The sequence below is a fragment of the Megalobrama amblycephala genome, linkage group LG1 (genome assembly GCF_018812025.1).
Source record: "Megalobrama amblycephala isolate DHTTF-2021 linkage group LG1, ASM1881202v1, whole genome shotgun sequence".
In the NCBI taxonomy this organism is placed as follows: Eukaryota; Metazoa; Chordata; class Actinopteri; order Cypriniformes; family Xenocyprididae; genus Megalobrama; species Megalobrama amblycephala.
In genome coordinates this window covers 70,279,182-70,302,029 of record NC_063044.1, presented here as the reverse complement: position 1 = coordinate 70,302,029, position 22,848 = coordinate 70,279,182, and the positions used below count along the sequence as shown (strand labels likewise).

General features: G+C 37.1%; 3 protein-coding genes and 1 pseudogene across 3 annotated transcripts; 1 reads left to right on the top strand and 3 right to left on the bottom strand.

Annotated features, from left to right (window-relative positions):
- Positions 1-8,523, bottom strand: part of LOC125276778 — a 41,020-nt pseudogene extending 32,497 nt beyond the window's left edge.
- Positions 1,100-6,476, top strand: LOC125247446. Its single transcript, XM_048158751.1, has 2 exons — positions 1,100-2,222; positions 4,627-6,476. The coding sequence occupies exons 1-2, from the start codon at positions 1,476-1,478 to the stop codon at positions 4,855-4,857; spliced, it is 978 nt and encodes a 325-aa protein (XP_048014708.1). The 5' UTR covers positions 1,100-1,475; the 3' UTR covers positions 4,858-6,476.
- Positions 8,524-11,645: 3,122 nt separating the features above from the next.
- LOC125248492 (ladderlectin-like) lies at positions 11,646-16,345 on the bottom strand. The gene is made up of 5 exons (XM_048160402.1): positions 16,097-16,345; positions 15,659-15,694; positions 13,793-13,872; positions 12,216-12,350; positions 11,646-11,756 (listed from the first exon to the last, which is right to left on the bottom strand). The coding sequence occupies exons 1-5, from the start codon at positions 16,152-16,154 to the stop codon at positions 11,739-11,741; spliced, it is 327 nt and encodes a 108-aa protein (XP_048016359.1). The 5' UTR covers positions 16,155-16,345; the 3' UTR covers positions 11,646-11,738.
- A 3,756-nt stretch (positions 16,346-20,101) lies between these two features.
- LOC125247694 (CD209 antigen-like protein C) lies at positions 20,102-22,389 on the bottom strand. Its single transcript, XM_048159139.1, has 5 exons — positions 22,175-22,389; positions 21,702-22,028; positions 20,871-20,998; positions 20,687-20,787; positions 20,102-20,595 (listed from the first exon to the last, which is right to left on the bottom strand). Exons 1-5 carry the CDS (start codon positions 22,284-22,286, stop codon positions 20,454-20,456), a joined length of 810 nt encoding a protein of 269 aa, XP_048015096.1. The 5' UTR covers positions 22,287-22,389; the 3' UTR covers positions 20,102-20,453.
- Positions 22,390-22,848: the final 459 nt, after the last annotated feature.

The window sequence follows — 22,848 nt, the reverse complement described above, 5'->3', positions numbered from 1 at the left end:
AGATAAGACCCTTATTTCTCATCTGGGATTGTGTAGAACAATTTGAAGCTGCAGTGAAACTAATTTTGACCTTCAACCGTTTGGTGCCCATTGAAGTCTACTATAAGGAGAAAAATCCTGGAATGTTTTCATCAAAAACTGAAACTTCTAGCAACGAAGAATTTGCTTACTCTGTCTGCCTTCTTTTTGCTGTTGCTATTGCTCTCATTGAAATAAGAGAAGAAAATATATAGGAAGAATATCTTGCTTTTGCTATTGTTTCTGCAAAGAAGTACTTGCTTGCTTAATTAACAATGGGGAATGGCTGCGGTAAAATAAAAACTGAAAAAACTGAGATCCGGGGTCCTTTCCGAGAATTGGTTAGAAAGTGGAATTTGCAAGAAGAACAAATTGCTCAAATTCAGTTGTGGTCAAAGTTCACAAAAGGACAATTTGAGAAAAACTGTGGTACTTTGAGTGTGTCAGTTTTAGGAGAATCAAGGCGTATCTTGGAGAATCTATCCCCAAAGAAGCGGAGATGGATTGACTGGACGCTGTTCAACAGATGGGAGCGGGAAGCGGAGGCTCAATACGAGAGGCAAAGAAAAGGTCGAGACTGGTCAGCAATATTCAGTGCAAGACTGGGATTGAAGTGGACAGAAGTGCGTGGAGCAGGCGAAGATGCTTTCAACCCCGCCCTGCAGCGTCTGGATGAAGGAGGAACTGAGGAGTGGAGAGTTCAATGGACAGCAATGCTGGAGAGACTGAGACTGGCTTACCCACTACGGCCAGACTGGGCAGCGATTGCCAACACGAAGCAGTTGAAAGGTGAGACTGTCACTGCTTATCTTGCAAGACTAAATACTGTTGTTGATGAATGTGCAGGTCTTCCAGAAGGAACCGACAACACAGGAGTTTTGAAACACCATTTTGTAAATGGCCTGCTTCCAAACATACAGAAAGCTGTCAAATTGACCTGCATTGGATGGGAAGCTCAGAATCTGGAAGTGGTGATGCAACATGCCAAGCATGCTGAGCAGAATGACGAAAAGAGGAACACAGAGAAACAACAGAAGTTGGAAAATGCTCAGTATATGTTTTACCAGTCCCAGTCCAGCAACCAAATGCCAAGAGATGACAACTATCAAGAGGCAAGAAGAGGAAGAGGCAGAGGCCGTGGCAGGTGGAATGCACAGAATGGCAGGATTGGGGAGAGAGACAGGTTTAGAATCTGCGGCCAGAAAGGTCATTGGGCCAGGGAGTGTCCAGAAAATCCGAACAACTTCCCCCAACAGCAGCAGTACCAAAATAACTTCCGACAGCAGCCACAGCAGAGCTACCCGCAGCAGAGGCAGAACTACAGAGAGCAACAACACACTTCTTCTTTTCCTCCCCCTCCGCCAACGGCAAGCTCCACAGCATAGGATGAGGAGGGAGACACTCAAACTCGAACAACTCAGCTTATTCAACTGACTAAAGACCCAAGCTCAAATCCAATGATGACGATACTTGTACAAGGACTTCCAGTCTCCATGTTATTGGACACTGGGGCCACGAGGTCAACACTTACGGTAGAGACTGCATCTAAATTTGATAAATTGCCACTTTCTAACCAAACTTGTACTACTTATGGTATATCAGGGATAGCACAGATTGATAAAGTGTCAATGCCATTAGCAGTAGTTAATGGGGAGAAAAAGTGTGCACATTCATTTCTGATTTCTCAAACATGTCCTTTAAATTTGATGGGCAGGGATCTAATTTCTAAATTAGGATTAACAATCGATGTTTCCTTGAGGGGAGTTGAAGTGACAACTATGAGTGCTAATTTTGCTCAGATATTACCAAACTGGTATTATAATTGGGCTATAACTCCTTCATTTGATCCATATTCAGAATATAGTTTTATACCTGCTGATTATGAAAAACCATCTCATTTCCATTGCACTTCATGGTTTGTGGGTCATGAAAGAAATAGCGAGTATGAAGAAAGTTGGTTCGATGGATCTCTGGGTGAGACATTAAATCTTGAGTATCTATTAATATCGCAGCATTTCTCAGCATTCACTGTAAAACTAACACCATCTCAATCTACTCTTTTCCAACAGATGCAAGTCCAGCCTCATGTCTCAGTGGGGAAAAGAGGAAGCTCCTGGGCGGAAGTAGGAGCGTGGCTCACGGAGCAAGTGGAGAAGGGGGGCTGGACTTGGCATGATGATGGGTATTATACAAATGAAGCAGGGGTAAGAGCATATCCAGCAATGCAGACAGTGACGGTTCACAGGTTGTGCAGTGAAGAGAGAAATAATATTTCTAGTACTCCAATTGAAAATGATTTTGATTTATCAGGGGTTCCAGAGACTCTTTGGGCAAAAGATAAATTTGATATTGGTCGGATAAAGAATGCAACGCCTCTTGTAATCACGCCTAAAACTCAGCACAGGCCATATAGGCCTCAATATCCTCTCATCAAAGAAGCCGTAGAAGGGATTTCTAAAGTTCATGCAGCGCTCATCGAAAAGGGGGCTATTGTGCCTTGTCCAGATTCACCCATCAATTCACCGATACTCCCTGTAAGAAAGGCATCAGGTGAATGGCGTTTTGTGCAGGATTTGCGATTGGTGAATGCAGCTGTTCAGCCTCGTTCTCCAATCGTACCTAATCCTTCTATAATTCTATCCGAGATTCCAAATAATGCCACTTACTTCTCAGTAGTTGATTTGGCAAATGCATTTTTCTCGATCCCAGTCCACCCAGAGAGTAGATTCTGGTTCTCATTCCAATTCCAGAATAAGCGCTGGACTTGGACTGTAATGCCGCAGGGATATACAGAATCTCCCACTGTGTTTACCGAAGAACTTTCCCGAAATTTAGAAAGTTTCATCCCACCTAAAGGAAGTACATTAATTCAGTATGTGGATGATTTGTTGATTTGCTCCCCAGACAAAGCCTCCTGTGAAGCCGACACACGTGCATTGTTGAATTTCTTAGCAGAAAATGGACATAAGGTGTCCAAAAATAAGTTGCAGTTAGTAAAACAGGAAGTAAGGTATCTTGGCCATCTAATCTCAGCAAATGGCCGAGCTTTAGGCCTAGATCGAATTGAAGCGATCCGAAAAATTCCGAAACCAGTTACAAAATTACAGATGATGACATTTCTAGGGATGACGGGATACTGTAGACCATGGATCCAAGATTATGCTGAGATCTCAAATCCCCTTCTCATGGCAGCTCATGAGGTCAAAAAAATGACAGATCTGATCACTTGGACAGACGAATGCCAAATTGCATTTGAGAAATTAAAATTATCATTGACCACTGCACCCAGCTTAGGGCTGGCTGATTATACAAAGGTTTTTGAATTATTTGTCTCTGAGAAAAAAGGGTTCATGTCTGCTGTTTTAACTCAGTCCCATGGTGACTGTTGACGCCCGATCGCATATTATTCCAAACGATTAGACACTGTCGCAAGAGGAATGCCACAGTGCCTACGTTCTGTAGCCGCCACGGTCGAAGCTGTATTAGCATGTTCGGATTTAGTGGCTTTCCATCAATTAACTGTTTATGTTCCTCATGCAGTACACGCTTTGTTATTGCAGTCAAGGACGAAGTTCTGACGAAATATCGAAAGGTAATAATTTTGCCGATTCCATAGCAAAAAACACCGTACTGACGGGATGCGTGCCAACTGAATTTATAGGTTTTACATCCCTCGCTACCGATAGCACCCAGCTACCACCATCATTAAGCGGGGTTCAGAAACTGGGTACTGACCGTGAGTTGAAAATTTGGTCAGAGAGGGGTGTAAAAGATGATGAAGGTGTCTGGAGAGATACCGAAACAGATAAGCCATTTCTGCCTAAACAGCTATATCCAAACTTTGCAAATTGGGCTCATGGGGTAGATCATGCCTCGAAATTGGCTATGAATGATTTGATCAGTACTTCCTGGGTGGCTCCAGGATTTACAGCAGTGGCAGAGAAGTTTTGCCAGAAATGCCACATCTGCGCAGCGAATAATGTGGGAAAGCAGAGTAAACGGATTGTTCCCTCTGCTCACCCTGTACCAGAATTTCCCTTCGAGCACGTCATGATGGATTTCATTGAATTGACACCATGTCAAGGGTATAAGTATTGTCTTGTAATTATTGATATGTTTTCAAAGTAGGTTGAGTGTTTCCCAAGCAGAAAAGCTGATGCTGCGGCTGTAGCAAAAGCTCTAATACGAGAGGTAGTTCCCAGATGGGGAGTGCCTGCAAAATTGTCTAGTGACAATGGAACTCATTTTGTAAATAAATTTATTACTGAATTGGCAAAAGGACTAAGAATAAATTTGAAAACGCATTGCTCCTATAGACCACAGAGTGTTGGTGCTGTTGAGAGGTCTAACCAAACGATAAAGAATAAATTGTGTAAAGTTATGGCAGAAACTGGAATGACATGGGTCCAAGCCTTACCCATTGTTTTGATGGCCATGAGAGCCCGAAAAGGGGCAAGAACAGCCCTCAGCCCACATGAAATTCTTACAGGTCATCCCATGCGAGTAGGAATTGAACCTCCTCCCCAGGAGGGTTTGGCGGGGGTGGATGAGCAAATGAGAAAATATATGTTATCCTTAACCAAAACTATCAAAACAATCCATTCGCAGGTTAAAGCTGCTCTGCCAGTTCCAGGTGTTGGACCCCAGCACTCTTACGAGCCAGGACAGTGGGTCTGGATCAAAGATCTCAGGCGAAAGGGGTGGAGCAACCCAAGGTGGCTAGGGCCATACGAGATCATTTTAACAACAAACACCGCAATCAAGGTCGCTGAACGTGACACCTGGGTTCACGTGTCACATTGTAAACCCCACCAACACGCAGATTCAAGCCAAAAGTAGAGGAAATCAGGGCGTACTAGTGACGATCCCTCCTCTGCCAACGAAGGAAAGACCTTGCTACGGCTCGCAAAGAGTCATCAAGGTGAAGATGGAACGCTTCAGACGTCTGTGGGGCCAACGGGATGATCAGCGCACCTGGGAGCGGCTCTGGGCCGACAAATTGTTTAAGTGTAGCATATGTGTTATTGCATTCATAAGTGTTGTGATTTTGGTTGTGCTTTTGCTTCTGTGTTTGAATTTTCTGCAGGGAATGTCGAAGGTAGAGGGAATGTTGCAAGTAGAGGGAAAAGGGAGGTGATGTCAGTTCCTGTTTATCATGACCACTCATCCAATGTGAACCAGCACCATTTTGGGTTGAATATGTTTTGGAAATATGCTAGTTACACAGCCAAACAGCATGCACCTAACAAAAATTGCTATGTTTGTGCACAGGCCTCCTTCTCTGCCGCATACCCATATCCATTGTCTCCAGAGCCGGTAGAAGATCATGAATTAAGGTGCATTATGATTCGTATAGCTGGACCGGGATCGGAGTGTTAACTATTCCGATTTGCAAATGACACTCAATTGGCTTTGACATTTTTGAAAACTGAAGTAGGAGCTCTGAGACAAATGACTCTAGAAAATAGGATGGCTCTGGATGCGATCCTAGCAGAGGAGGGGGGAGTTTGTGTGAAAATTGGTAAGGAATGTTGTACTTTTGTTCCAGCTTATGATGCTGATGATGGTAGCATTTCAAGGGTGCTGACTGACATGACAAAGGTTCGGGATGATTTGTGGCAAGATGAACAGGCCAAGAATAAGGGGATAGGATGGAGTTTAGATTGGATCTCTGATGCCTTCCGCAATGCTTTTGGCAATATCTTCGGACCCATACTTAAGTTTTTGGCAATTATATTCGCAACCTTGCTTGTTGCAATGATGATAATTGGGTGTTTGATGAAGTGCATTCGAGTTGTATTGGGAAGGTTTGTCCAAAGCATTGTGGAAGCAAGGGAAGAAAGAGAGTATGTGGAGTTGTTGCCAGCTGTCAGGAATGATTACCAAAATCTGCAGGACAATAATGCACATCGATTTTAATCAAGTTTGATCATTTTTGATTGAAGTAAAATATGATCAAGAGAGGGGAATGTGATGGAATTTTTGAACTAATTAATAATGAACTAACATTTCTTTTCTTCTACAGGCCTAATAATAATAATAATCTAACTTAGAAATAGAGAAACAGTCACTAGGACTGAGTGTTGTGATTCAGAAACATTCTGCTGTGCTGGCTAGACAGCATCCTTCTGGGGATAAAAAATAGTCTTTGAGAGGTTGTTCTAACCTATTGAGTAATCTGAACTATTAACCCTGAGACATTTTTTGATGATCTTGTGATTCAGTTGTTCTAATCTAAATTTACTCCGGCAGTAAGCGGGACAGAGGAACTGATATGTTTTTCTTAAATCTAAACCAATCATATTGAGACTGATGATAATGAGTAATAGTTCATGCCATGCTGACTATGAAGTGTACCTGAAATCCTATAAAACGTGTTGTATTCCTTTGTTCGGAGAGAGATTCTCTGGAATGATGAGAACTCTCCCGGCCGTGATTAAAGCATATTCTGATGCATAGACTGGAGTCTGTCTGGTTTTTAGGCTGCAGCAAACCTAAGCACTAGAGATCTTTTTCTATACTATAGTGATAGTGTTTAGTGGAGGTGAGGAGCACTAAAGAGCTTAGTATCAGGTGATAGTGCCCCAAAATAGGCCGAGACGTCGGCCGACTCGAACAGGTATTAAAAGAACGCTCAGTAGAGTATAAATTTATAGGTTTATGGGTGTTTGGGACACCCGGGTTTAACTAAGTCAGGTGCGTAGGAAAAATCTACCACACTATATAATTAGGTATATTTCTTTGATTCACATTCTGCATTGGTATAGTGAGGTATTTTCTTTCAGCTGCCTTCTCAAACATTCACTGCAGCAGCAGCAGTGTTCAGAAATGATCTCTTAATCTTCAGAAGAGAAGTGAATTTGCCATCTCTCTCACGAGAAGTCAATCAAACTGATGCTCTGCATGTTCCCGTGTGATTGGCTGTTTGCTGCACGTGTCACTCTTTCAGGTGCACACGCTTCAGAGTTAATTGCAAACTCTGGATTAAACCTGAGTTGACAGGGAACGTTTATACCGAGCGTTATGAGACTGCTGAGCCTGATCTAAACTAGGTTGCCTTTATCTGGATTTGTCGAATCCAAACCTACTCTGAAACTCAAAGTTTGTTCAGCTAGCTTCGCCCAACATGCCACAGGACTATTGTGATTTGTTTTCACTGTGGACTAAAAAAATTCTTTAATTGCACTCAGCGTATCAGTGATGATGTACCTTTAGATACGTGTGTGTTTATAATTGAGGGATCCTGAGAGTTTGTGATGTAGACTGGAATTACTCCTGTCGTTGAAACTCTAGCAATATCTATCATTATATTGGCACATCTAACAGAGACCTTTCCATAACTGATTCATGAGATTGTTTCTCACCTGAATACTTGACAGTGAATCTGACTGAGGTCTTGAGTTGATTTCTGAGAGTAAGCTGACATCTCCACTCTCTGTTGTCATCTTCATTCAGGAGTGTTGTAGTCAGAGTGATGATACAGTGATCTGATGAGAATAATATCTGATATCTGGAGTCTGTCTTCAGATCAACACCAGCCTGATTCACCCACGACAGCTGAAGTCCCTCAGAATGACCCCAATAATGACAGGGGAAATCATATGAATACAACTGACAGGAAAGAGTCACAGAGCGACCTGGACTGATCTCAGTCTGTGATGATGAGGATGAGGATGATGATGATGATGATGATGATGATGGAGACACTGAAACTGAACACAAGACACAAATCACAGAGGGTTCAATCATCATGTGAGTTTAAAGGGAGAATCTGCTCTTTTTAAATTGATCACATGATCATAAACTTACCATGAAGAACACGCAGATAAACACGTGCATCAGCTCCTTGTTTTCCTCCATTCACATATTGTTGGCAGGTGTATAATCCATAATCTTCTTCTGTGATGTTCTTGATGTTCAGAGAGCAGTCAGACCCCAGACTCAGTCTCTCATGTCTCTCTGTGTCTTTCTTCTTTATCCCTCCAGTAATCAGTTCAACTGCTGTTGAACGTCTGTTATAGATCCATACAGTTGATGTACAGTCAGAAAGAGCATTATTACAGAACAGACGGACATTTTCACCAGAACCGATGAACACATCAGTCACTTCTGCTCCAATCGTACCTGAAACATAAAGTACACTTGAGTGATATTTATACTATATATTAATAAATTAAACATTATTGTATGTGTATATACATTGAGCTCTTTCACAGAAGTCTTAAAGATCACGCAGAAATGCATTTACCTGTGAGAAGTGAAGAGAGAATGATCAGTCCCAGCAGACACAAATCACACTGATCAGCCATTTTCTGTTTCTCTCAGTCTTTCTCTTCATTATATACTTATAGTGCTTTCTTTAAACATTAAGTCCCTCCTGTGTTTGTGAACTTCCTCTAATCTGTCCGACTGAGTGTTGAAATCCTGCTAGAGTTGATCTTTAGTGACACTGTGCCATTGCATAAAGGAGAAGTGCTGCTTCACATTTCTCTTGTAAATATCCACTCGAAATCAAGTGGATTTCACTACTATGTCCTTTTAATTCATGCTTAAATGTAATTAGCAGTACACATATTGTGATTTAGCATTTTTTAACAAAGTAATCTGATCAACAGCAAAAAAAGAAAAAGAAAAAAATCTGAAAGAGTAGGTACTATATATAGCCTGATATTCAGTGTTGCCAATTTGGGGATTTTGTTGTCAAATTGAGCTAATTTCTCATTGTTGCTGCAACTTTTTTAATGTTTTGAAACATTTTATTTTAAATAAAATTAGCTATTTTCTGGAGATTTTTAATTATTTGGCAATTTAACTCTGGCACTGGTTGGCCACACCCTGCCGGTAAACAGCAGTATGCATGAAGAGACTCTCTAAGAGCTGATCTGAATGAATGAACTTGAATAAAATTTGTTCAACTTCACATACTTACTATATATATATATATATATATATATATATATATACAGCACACAACCAAACATCAGTTTGTCAAGTGTGTTCATCCCTGCCCTCGTTTCATCACGGCTGGGAGTTGTTTGCATCATCAGTGGCGTGCAGTGTTTTTTGTATTGCTCATGACTTGGTGCAGGATTGGGTTAAATGGAGTCGTGAATTTATCCAGGTTTTCCTGTTGCACAAGCACTGTGTCACCTACATTCACAAATAAGTATTTTTCCAGTCAAGTCTCTCAGCCTGTGCAATTCGGATTCTTTTCATTAGCGATGAGTCTGGCGCTCAACCTCCCCATTAGCTTGAGCCCATTTGTGGGTTGCCAGGTCATTTCTACTGCTTACAGACTAGGTGCTGTCTTCCTACAAATATGCGCTGATGGTCAAGAATGTACTGTCGCTTTGGCATCCAAAACACTCACCCCAGCTGAACAGAAATACTCCACTGTTGAAAAGGAGGCTCTGGCTTGCGTTTGGCATGTGACATGGATAAGGGCAATTCCAGCATTATGGACGTGACATTTGCAGTCAAAACTTGAAATATAAATTCTCAGAGAATGCAATTAATACCAACATATTGAACTGTCTGTTTATATATTCATAGTCCCTTATAAAAGTCCAGACATTAGACAAATATCAGTCTATACAATCATTTTATATTTTAGCTGAGGGAAATATACATGCGTTACAGACGTGACAAAAAAAGTCACCAAATTTTAGGTGACTACATATTTTTAGGAATTCTGTGAATTACACTGCGCGAACCAAAAGTAACACTGCCCACCGAATGAAGAAGGTTGGCTCTCCACAGAACATAAAATATTCATTTTATTTAAATACAGCTCCAAGAAAGCCTGCTTTAAAACTTTCAGAGACCTCAAGCAGGCATTTAAACCACCAAATATTGATATCTGGGATCCCAGTATGGTAAGACTGCATAATTAATCAACTTTATACTAAATGACTGTGTGATAACTCATCCCTCGAACAAGGAATAGACTGGAGACGTTATGCTGATTCAAAACAACGCAGCAGGATTTATTTCTCTTCACGTCACTGTGTTGCATATGCGTATATTTACGTAAGTCACGCAGGACTTCTTTTTGTCAATTCAGCTAAATGCATAGGAACATCAACGACTAAATAAACATTTTGTTGCTTTACTCTTAAATGAAAACCAAAAATAATAATTCCTTTGGAATATCACATTTCCAAATTACTACAGACTGTATTGCAATGATTGTGGATTTTTTCTCATGTTAACAAGCGTGTGTGTTGTTCAAGAATCAATTTTTAGAGACCATGATTTGCCTTCTAACACAAATGCTTGCTAAAATACAAACATTAATGTTTATAATAAAGCAATTTAAAAGCACAGGTTTTTCCCCACAGTCGTTGCGAGTCACACACACAATCATGCCATTTTTATGTTTTGTGTCTAAATGCTCACACAGTTTAAGCAAAGCCTTGAGTCAAAATGATCTCATTTTACATTAGGTTAGGGGCGAGTGCCACCCCATGTACTTTTGGTTTTGGCTAGGCAGTGTAGGTTTGTTATGGCATCTCGGATGCTGAAGACTTTTCTTTTTCACATTTTCTTATTGGTAGTTAGTCTTAAGGGATGTTTATAAGTTTAGACTAGTTTGGTTTTCTTATTTTTATTTTCTTTGGAGCCGCCCGTGTCCTTTCAATTGTTTCTGTAAATACTTTACATATAATTTCCACTTTTATTTGTTTACATTTTACAATCATACTTTTATATCTTTACTTTGTATTCACGTATTGCACTATATTCATTCGGCTTCGGGGTTCTCTGTCCCGCACATTACTTTTTAATGTCAATTTTAAATGTTATACCCCGTACCCCTACACCACTCCGAGGGTCGTATCAGTTTAAATGTAGGCAAAATTGTATATATACTATTTTAAGGTTTAGAGGAAATTAAAAGTTAATATTACTCATAAAAAAAAAACTATATATATATATATTTGTTTTTAATGTTTTTACCCAATAATTTTACTCAGTTTTATTTGTTTATTTGTCTACCTAATTTTCTTACTTATATTTACTCAGTTCATAAGGTGTATGTAATTGATTTCACTGCTTTAAAATGGAGTATTTTTAAGTGTAAAAATGTTTCACTAAAAAAAAAAAAAAAAAAAAAAAAGTAAATAATAGTAAAAGTTTATAGTAAAAATAAATAAAATAACCTTTTTATTTTATTTATTAGCCTCCATTACACATTTCTAATGGACAGTAAATGAATCAAAGTAGCTTGTTTCTTCTACATTGATTCTTCACATGCTGGTTCAGTACGCGCACACAAAGGGCTTAGATAATATACAGTTCGCATCATTCCAGTTGCCATCCGTTGAAAGACAGAAAAAAAATAGTTGTTTTTATCATTTGTGTATTATGAAAAAACTAATGTTTATTTAAAGTTTATTTAATATGGTAGACACCGACATATCAGTATTTCATGTCTAAAAAACAGTCACCAACAATGTTTTTGTGATGAATATTCCTGAATTCAACAAACTGGGAAAAAAGTTATTTTCTAGCTTCTGGATATACAGTATGACATGAAGCAGTATCTGCTAATCTTCTGATGGTCTAACACAATTCAGATTGATGGATCATTTATCATGTTATTTCATGAGCATTAACAGAAGTTACTTACTGTCATGGTTCATCTCAAGGCAGTGCTCATTGTTATAGTTATCGGGTTGTCCTGGCGACCATATTTGATAGTTCATTCTGGTTCCATCACTTCAGAACCAAAGTCCCTCCTATGAACAGAAGAGAAAACATGACATTGTGTTTGTGTCCACAGCTTTACAAGACATTACATACTTAATCTTATTTTTATTTATCTAAAAGATGATTCCTCATGAACCCTAACCCCACTTTAAACATGTCAGAAATCTAAACAGAAATGATGAACAAATTATTTCACAGAAAGGGGTATCAGTAAAGAATAAGTGAAAATATGTAAGAAAAAGCTAAATTGCTCAAATTCTATTTCACATCGAGTTTCACAATAAAAACACTGGAGTATAACATCATCATGGTGAGCGGTGCCTCTCATGGCTGCCAATGCACTAAACTAACTGTTCTGAGGACCAAAAATAAATGATAAAAACACATCTATGCTCATGCGTTTTGAGAAATGTTTTTGAGTTTTAATGTGAATGTTACTGTAAATGCCCAGTAGCACAAAAAGCATGATCAAAAAAATAATTGCATACCTCAGCAGCATCATAGCCTCCGATCCAGGTACGCGGTGCGCCCTGAGTTTCGTATCTAACCAGGTTCTGTAGAAACATGTACTCCTCATGACTGTGTACAGAAGCAAGGTTCCCATCATAGTCCAAACAGGTTTTCTGTAGAGGCAGAGACAGAGACATGAGCAAAAAACACTATTTAAAAAAAAAAAAATAATAATTTAATTAATATTCCAAAATATGTGACATGCTTTCAATTACCATCAAAATAATTTTTACTCATTATGCTGTTTATTATTTTTGTTTGTTTGTTATTTTTATCTGTGAAGTTTAAAATCTATGGAGCCCATAAAAAGACATGGTGGTGGAAAAAAAAATTGTGATGGGAGGAAAAAATATTTTTCAAAACTTTTATATTTGCGTTCTCTCACACAACCTGTTTTAAGTTCACACAAGCACTTCCTGTTTAATTTCCCCCTGGCAGTGGTTCAGACAGCTCCGTACGTTAACAATGGAGCAGTTAATTGAGTTTTATTTTGAACTTGGACTTAATTTTAAGTGTATCAAAATAAACTACTATAATTTTGTATTTTAAAAATAGTAATAATACTTTTTCAAGGGATCATTAAATTTCTTGGCATATCTTTCATCAACTAGCCTATGTGATCTATCCCTTCACCATTACACTGACTCAGTTGATTAAGTAATCAATTTATTAATTAGTGTATATTAAATGTAATCATACTACTCTACAAATATATGCTTATTCTGTGCCGTGTAAACTTGTACAGGCGCTTTGAAAAAAAATAGACTCAACGCCAAAACGGAACGCCGGAAAAATGCACCTTTGAAACTAATGTTACGCTTCAAATAAAGATTGTATCTATTATTACAGCAGTCGGTGGGGACCAGAGACTAATGTATTTGATTAATCAATTTCAATATTTCATTCATTGAACATAAGTTCATTTAAATTGTTTTTTTTTTTTTTTAAATAAACATTATAAATGCGTATATAGGACTAAGATATTTATAAAAAGACTAACTTAAACATTAAATAGAACATTTTGTCAGAACCTTAAGTGAATTACATGCTATTTTGTTTAGTTGTCTAATGTTTTGTTTTCAGAATGGTGGGAGAATAGTAATCTCTATTTTAAAAAGCATTTCTTTATGTGTGAGTCCAAATTCAAAATATGAACCACACATAGCTTTCTGAACCACTGCCAGCGGCAAATTAAACAGGAAGTGTTTGTCAGATCTCAGAGGTTTAGCAAGAGAATGCAAATATCTGAGAACCCTAAAGACTGTATATAGATTAGATATAACTTCACATTGATAAAGATTTTAAGTGATTCTCTAATGCTAACATGAAATGTGTTGTGTCTGTATTTTCAGACCATATGATGTTTCAGTATTATCACAGGGATGCATGTTCGCCTCCTAGAGATCCAATTTAATTTTTTTACTATTAACATATAGTTTTTTTTTTGTTTGTTTTTAAACTGAGGAACAAGTTGAAATGACTTTCCACTGATAACTGACAGGTGACACAGATGTTTACAGAGCTTATGTCATATCAGAAGCTGAATGTATCTTACCTCGGCTCCAGCCCACGTTTGAAGGTTACTGAAAAACTTGAAGCATCTGCATTCATAGGAAGCCCATCCTTCCTTACACTCTGTTAAATGAAAGTTTTGTTATTTATTTATTTATTTATTTGACCATTAATGACCTTTCATGTAATTAAATTAATAATTTTCATTTAAAGGTACCCTATGTAACTTTTGTCCATTTACCAGTTAAAAAACAAAAAGGCATGCAACATTGTTTCAGTTGTGCTCTGATAGAGAGCTACATATGGCAGTCAACACTTCCTCACCATTAGAGTAATAAAAACTTCATCACCGCGTCGCTTTTACAACCTTTCAAATCCCTCAGTTCTAAAGCCGAGTTAATGTTGGTTCTTGTTTTATTACGAGCTCTGTCTCATTCTCTTTTGCCAGCAGATTTTCCTCTGTTCGGTGTTTGTTCAAATGTGTGATTCCACAGAGATGTAGCTGCTCCATGTCAACCTTTCTCGTTCTGCCACTCCCACACACACACACACACACACACACACACGGATATGACAAGACACACACGGGCAAGTGATGAATGTATGCAATTTAAAATATGCAAGTTTAAAATATATGAGACAAAAACACGTTTTGGAAGAAGGACTGATGTATTGATTTAAATTTTGATAATTTTGAACATAAAAAGCTAAATAGTGTACCTTTAAATGACACTAAAATCCTGTTTAAAGGTGCCATCGAATTGAAAATTGAATTTACCTCGGCATAGTTGAATAACAAGAGTTCAATACATGGAAATGACATACAGTGAGTCTCAAACTCCATTGTTTCCTCCTTCTTATATAAATCTCATTTGTTTAAAAGACCTCTGAAGAACAGGCGAATCTCAACATAACACCGACTGTTACGTAACAGTCGGGATCATTAATATGTACGCCCCCAATATTTGCATATGCCAGCCCATGTTCAAGGCATTAGACAAGGGCAGCCAGTATTAACGTCTGGATCTGTGCACAGCTGAATCATCAGACTAGGTAAGCAAGCAAGAACAACAGCGAAAAATGGCAGATGGAGCAATAATAACTGACATGATCCATGATATCATGATATTTTTAGTGATATTTGTAAATTGTCTTTCTAAATGTTTCGTTAGCATGTTGCTAATGTACTGTTAAATGTGGTTAAAGTTACCATCGTTTCTCACTGTATTCACGGACACAAGAGCCGTCGTTATTTTCATTTTTAAACACTTGCAGTCTGTATAATTCATAAACACAACTTCATTCTTTATAAATCTCTCCAACAGTGTAGCATTAGCCATTAGCCACGGAGCACTATCAAACTCATTCAGAATCAAATGTAAACATCAATATAAACACCGTACTTACGCGATTAGACATGCTGCATGACGAACACTTTGTAAAGATCCATTTTGAGGGTTATATTAGCTGTGTGAACTGTGTTTATGCAATGATAGAGTCAAGAGCTCGGAAGGGGGCGGAGAGCGCGCAATTTAACGGGGCCGCATCATGAATCGGCACATTTCTAATTATGCCTCAAAATAGTCATTTAAAAAAATGAATTAAAAAAAATCTATGGGGTATTTTGAGCTGAAACTTCACAGATACATTCAGGGGACACCTTAGACTTATATTACATCTTGTAAAAAAACGTTCGATGGCACCTTTAAATAAACAAAGGGCTTAAATTTTCAAAGAAACATCATGATGCGAAAAGAAAGACATTTAAGATTTTGCACTCAGTCGCTATAAGTTAGATTTTTGCTTCTAAGATGCTCTTTAGAACATTTTTAAAGCATGCTGGAGAACACGATCATCAACTGTACTATACATACACAATGACAAGAGTAGAAGACAAGAGAAGCCTTACCGCTACAGCGTTTATTTCCAACAGGATACGTTTCCTCTTAAAAAATAAAGAAATACTATATTTTTAAAACAGAACTTATAGCAGCAGCAGTAGAATTGCCACTACTACTACTACTAATAATAATAATGATAATACTACTAATAATAATATAATATAAATATAATAATAATAAATATATACTACAGATCACACAGGCAAATAAGTTGTTGTATTTTATTTTCAAAAATAATAATATAAGTACATTCATAAGAATCAATAACTTAGGCTTATATAATGATGTAATTGTTTTATTGTCTTAATATTATAATTCAGAGACAAACTCAGGTGCACATACTGTATTAGAACATTCTATTCCTGATCTGATTAGTCTTTAGAGTCCCAGCTTCAATTCATGTTAAAATAACAGTTATGATGTGAAATGTGGAATAATGGTCTTACCTGAAGCACTCAAAGCTATGAGAAGACAGAGAGACAAATAGACAGTCCAGACCGCCATAGTTTCTCAAAGAACAATGGAACTCTGCTAGATTTAAAACAGAATTATACACTAATAATTATTACAACGTTTACATGGTTCAGTATTTATGTGACACAAACCAGTTCAGTAGATCAGTGTCAATGTTGCTTTGTGGAGCCCTGGTTTCTCTTCTTATACAGTGAAGGAGAGTTTGTTTATCAGCACCTGCTCATGTTCTCACTTCCTGTGCAAACAACATTTTTATATAGTTTGTACAGTAACACTTTAAAGTAAGGTTCATTAGTTAAACATTAGTTAATGTATTAACTATCATGAACTAACCATGAGCAATACTCTATTTACTAATCTTCGTTAACATTAGCTAATGCAAGAAAATACAGTTGTTCATTGTTTGTTCATGTTAGTTCACAGTGCATTAACTAATGTTAACAAGATTTTAATAATGTATTAGTAAATATAAACATTTTGTAAATTTCCCACCATAAATATATATAAAAAATCAATTTTATGAGTGGATATACATTGCTAAGGACTTCATTTAGACAACTTTAAAGGTGATATTTCTCAATATTTAGATTTTTACACTGTCAGATTCCAGATTTTCAAATAGTGTATCTCGGCCAAATATTGTGCCATCCTAACAAACCATACATCAATGAAAGATTATTTATTCAGATTATTTATTCAGGTGATGTATATGACTGGTTGTGTGGTCCAGGGTCACACATGAATTCTGAGATCCATTTTTCAGTTTTCAATTTTATTTTCAGTCATTATTATGTGGCTAATATAATTTGCAATGAAAATGTTGAATTAAATGTGAAAGAATACAAAGAATTAAAAAACATTCAAATCAACACAACTGTTCATTTTAAAGCTGAAACTGTGTCATTTCTGTGACACTATAAACCTGTTGCATAAGCATTTTCACAAATGTATACTACTACTACTAATAAATATATACTACAGATCACACAGGCAAATAAGTTGTTGCATTTTATTGTCAAAAATAATAATATAAGTACATTCATAAGAATCCATAACTTAGGCTTATATAATGATATAATTGTTTTATTGTCTTAATATTATAATAATTCAGAGACAAACTCAGGTGCCACATATTGTATTAGAACATTCTATTCCTGCTTCTGATCACTCATTACATAGTCCCAGATGTGCTTCAATTCATGGTTAAAATAACAGTTACGATGTGAAATGTGGAATAATAGGTTTTACCTGAAGCATTCAAAGCGACCAGAAGACAGAGAGACAGATAGACCGTCCAGACCGCCATAGTTTCTCAGAAGAACACTGGAACTCTGCATAGATTTAAAACACAATTATACAATAAATAATTATTACAAAAGATTGCATGGCTCAATTATGTATTTTTGTGACACGGACCAGTTCAGTAGATCAGTGTCAATGTTGCTTTGTGGAGCCCTGGTTTCTCTTCTTATACAGTGAAGGAGAGTTTGATTATCAGCACCTGCTCATGTTCTCACTTTCTGTACAAACAATGTTTTTATGTAGTTTGTACAGTAACACTTTAAAATAAGGTTCATTAGTTAAACATTACTTAATGTTTTATCTAACATGAACTAACCATGAGCAATACATTTGTTTCTGTATTTACTAATCTTCGTGTTAACATTAGTTAATGTAAATACAGTTGTTCATTGTTTGTTCATGTTAGTTCACAGTGCATTAACTAATGTTAACAAGATTTTAATAATGTATTAGTAAATGTTGAAATCAACATGAACATTTTGTAAATTTCCCACCATAAATATATATATAAAAAAAATCATTTTTATGAGTGGATATGCATTGCTAAGGACTTCATTTAGACAACTTTAAAGGTGATATTTCTCAATATTTTGATTTTTACACTGTCAGATCCAGATTTTCAAATAGTTGTATCTCAGCCAAATATTATGCTATCCTAACAAACCATACATCAATGAAAGATGATTTATTCAGATATTTATTCAGGTGATGTATATGACTGGTTGTGTGGTCCAGGGTCACACATGAATTCTGAGATTCCATTTTTCAGTTTTCAATGTTTATTTTCAATCATTATTATGTGGCTAATATAATTTGCAATGAAAATGTTGAATTAAATGAAAGAATACAAAGAATTAAAAAACATTCAAATCAACACAACTGTTCATTTTAAAGCTGAAACTGTGTCATTTCTGTGACACTATAAACCTGTTGTGTAAGCATTTTCACAAATGTGATAGCATTGTGTAAACATCATGTGAGAAAGAGAACATGAGCAGCTGCTGGAATCAACATTACCTTCAATATATCAGTCACCTTAAATGAATGCAGGATTGTTGCTGACAGTAGTTTGCCAATTTCCATTAAAACAGTAATGTGATCAATGTACTGTAGATACAGTAAAACAATGCATTCTGTAATATTTATTTAGAAAGTCACCATAGAAATATACCGTGAATTAACAGAACTCAAAGTCGACACTCAAGGTGATGATACACGGGGCAACTTTTTAAACAATGTTGCTTGGGCACTTTCCCATTGAGAATAAGCAACACATTTCTATCAGGATTAGATCGGTCGATGTCGTGGACAGTTTTTGCGATCCTCCAATCAGAATGCTAACAGACGATCATGTGACGAGCTTGGAGATTTAAAAAAAAAAATCAAAGAATATGGCGGCCACTCAGCGGCAGTGGAGGAAAAAGGTGTATGAACTTCTATCTTTTTATGCTGGTAAGTTGTCATGTGTCAACCCAAGACAGGGAATTTACCTCTTTTAATGCTTAAAATACCAACAGATTTCCAATTTAATGTGCGTAGACTGAAATTTAGCCATCAAATGTTTTCAGTTTTTGCCGAACTCGCTCTTCTCCCTTTTCCAATCACAAATCAGATCAGAAAGACATTTATTTTTAATTAAACAAAGAAAATTTGAAAAGTTTAAGTGGCTATCAAGTGTTTATAATGAAGTATTTATTGGGTTGGCAATAGATTTGCTCCTCTTTGATCTGGCGCCCTCTGTCCAGATTGCCCGTTGATGGCAACATTGCTCAAAAGGTTTCTCTGTGTATCATCACCTTCAGAGGCTGTGTCCAAGTCTGTAAAATTGTGATTGCTTGATGTAACAATATTTGAACAATACAGATGCATATGTTTAAGTAGAATAAAAACTGCAGTCTACAAAGGTAATAAAGGTTGTAGTCACATATGTAAACTATATGTAAAGTGCTTTATGTGCATCACGGACCCCCTTGAAGGCCTTTGTGTGATTTGCACACTGGCAGCACAAGTTGCTAGCTGCTCACACACTTTGCTCATTTTGTATAAATGAAATACATGGAGAAGAACTTTGTCACTTTGTTTTCACTGGGAGCAGTTCTAATAAAATCCTAAAGCATTTTAAGCAGATTCAAACACACAATCTCTCACTCGCTTGTTCCTCTCTGTGGTTCATGACGTCAGATCTGCATCTCTCAGCTGTCAGTCAGAGGAAATGCAGTGTGAACTGAGGTTGTGTGTCAGAGCACTAGATATCAGTTATTTAAACATCAACGTTTATTATTTTATTTTTTTTCTGTTTACTTAAATAAGGAGCAGACTGCTTGAAACTCTTACCAACCTCAATTCAAATGCATTGAGTTCTATTCTTACCTCTTCTGTCTAGGACCCTTTCTAGTGAACAGGTGAAGATTGCAGATAGGAGATGCTGTGTGTAGTCCCTGTGAGGTCAAGGTGGAAGGCATGTTTCTTTCTGTTGCCGGACAAACAGGAACTTGGCCTGTGAGGCGCGTTAAGTCTACCGCGATTAAATAGTGAACGGATTTATTCATCGTTAGAAGCGTATTGAGTCCGGTTTCCAGTATTTTTATTTTATTAATTCATTATTACTTAAAATTGTTGCTACTAGATTTTGTTCAGACTCACTCATAGTTCAACATCTGAACAATCACAAATGAAAAACACAAGATGGTGCTTTGATGATGTCAGTTTTCATTGAATATAACTTTAATTTCATATATTCAGACTTTCATATATTCAGATTTCCATATATATATAATAGAGAGAGAGAGAGGGAATATTTTAGAATTAATAATAAAGAATATATGTGTATTCAAAACAAAGAGTTTAAAGATGGTTTATTACATAATAAACACAAAACAAACAGCTGTCCAATAATAGGCCAATTAATTATGCATGTGTGTTTGTAAAGTACTATTTAGGTATTTATTGAAATATATTTAATTTTCATCAGCAGTTCAAGAAATTATTGCAATGTTAAATTTGGATATAACAAAGTGTGTGATGTTTCTAGGGCAGTATATTGGGTAAAATACTCTTCTCACAGATGCATCTATAAGCATTATCACATAAAGCATAATACCACCGTGTGGAATAACTTAGAGCACAGTACTGTCCTATATATCCATTTGGCTCTGCATATGCCCAGAACCTGAAAATACAGATCAGCGTTACACGCTACTTTCTCTGTGAAACGATACTGTGAGAATCATTAGATAATAATCAGATCGGTGATTTCTCACCCAGAGTTCAGTGCGCTGCCATCAACCCATTTCCATCTGCCATCCACTTTACTCAGACCAATCCAGATTACAGTATTGCCATAAATCCTGTTCACAAACTCCTAAAAATATTAAACAATAGTACATTTAATATCTTAAATTGACAACAGACACATGACCAGCTCACAAACTCTATCACACTCACTTGTTGCGTTGTGTTGTTGATGATGATCAGGTCTGCTCCTCTGTCTCTACAGTATCTTCTGCTCTCATTCCAGCTCTTCAACTCAGAGGAAATGAAGTAAAGACTGGACTGATAGTAAGTCCATCCATCTACAGTATAAACACAACCGGTTCAACTAGCTCTTTATTTCAGTCTTCTCTAAACTACAAGTTACAGTGGCTAAGCAAACTCATTTAGTAAGTGAGATAGTTGATGTGGAATAACAGTGGAATCAACTTCTGATGTGATCGAACCAAGTTTGAATCCACCTTTTCTGTTCCCATTATTCTCCCTATTCTGACTGCACACAGTATCAACTTGAAGAGGATGTGGTTGGTAAATCGACTGTGACATGTGCAGCTCATATTGTGACCACTTCAAAAAGTCTCTTCCTGGACCTTCGAGGATATCTTTACCAGTCAGATAGATACACTTAGTGCAAAGAATTTTTTTTTTTTTTGCTATTTGAAATTACTATGTGCTTAGTGCAATAGCCAACAAGCTGTTGTATGATCACATGTAGCAGTTTTCCAAATTAGATCAGTCAGGTTGTTCATTTGGATTTTTAACTTGACTCGTCTTTGAGGTTAAATTATATTTCTTTTAAATTAGGTCACTTAACCCCAACACAACAGCACCTTTACATGCAGCTAGTAGGTTATATGTCAAGTTTACATTTTACACTTTAAATGTTTTTACATTAGGGTATGTAGAAGCTTTTCATGTGCTCCATATTATGTGTACCAGAATTACACTTGCTTATGAATACTAACCAGATCATATTCCTGCTATAAAATGACCAGAGAAACTCACCCATTTTACCAAGACTCCTCTGAAGATCGCTTTTCTCCTGTTTTAGCTGGTCTCTCTCTCTAGTCAGATTCTCATTCATGAACATGAGCTGATCTCTCTGATTGGTGAGGTTGTCATTCTTGGATATGAGCTGCTGTCTCTCCTGAGTGAACATGAATATGAGCTGGTCTTTCTCATCAGTGAGGTTGTCATTCTTGGATATGAGCCGCTGTCTCTCTCCAGTGAACATGACACACAGCACTATGACTGCGGTCAGCAGAAGAACACACAGGAGCATCAAACTCACTGCAGCTGCTCTGGAGCTTCTGATCTTCACACCTTCAGCTCCTGGAGATCAACAAACACCCTGTTATACTCTTCATTCACTTCACGCAGTAACTGAAATCGTGAAAACTGAGTAAATGCTTGAATCTTTTAGTCATTATTGATCCCATTTTTGCAGTTATGTTGTGTGATGAAATGTGTATCAATACCTGTGAGTTCAGATGACTGGATTCTCGTTGCGTTACAGTCCGTGGTCTCTTTTTCAAACTTACCGCTTGTAACATCATAATTTTCATAGATGTTTTCAGTTGCTATTCCCATCTTCTCTGTATATTTCCCAAGTTTTTCTATATTTCTATTTACACTTTTGGAGAGTTTCGGTGTTGTCACGATGTTGACTCTCCTGCGTTGTGTTCCTCATCTGTTTGTGTGGCCAGTATTCGTGTATTCAGAAAGGAACTGTTTTTGAGGAAAGTCTCAAATATTATGCACAAAGGAACTTTCAAACTCACAGAAAATATTTGTTTCAACAGTGTGCATTGTGTTCATTTAAATGAGGTTCAAATGTATGTATTACCACACAATCACTCAGTATCTAGGAAGTCTTCAGGGGCTTGTTCATTTTCAATGTGGCTGGTGTTGGGAAACATTCTGAAATGTTCAGGTTGTTATTGGTACATTAAAAGTCCATACAGCGGATCTGGTTATGTTTGATGGTTTTATCAGTGGGAAAATGTATGCTCTTTAATACTGTGAAAATTATTCAATAATTTTTAAAAGGACAGATCTTTTGGGCCAAATCTGTTACTACTAGTACTATGTCTTTTGGCATCCCTAGCACAGTTAGCTATCCATCAATTTCATGTAACCGGGTGGAAGAAAG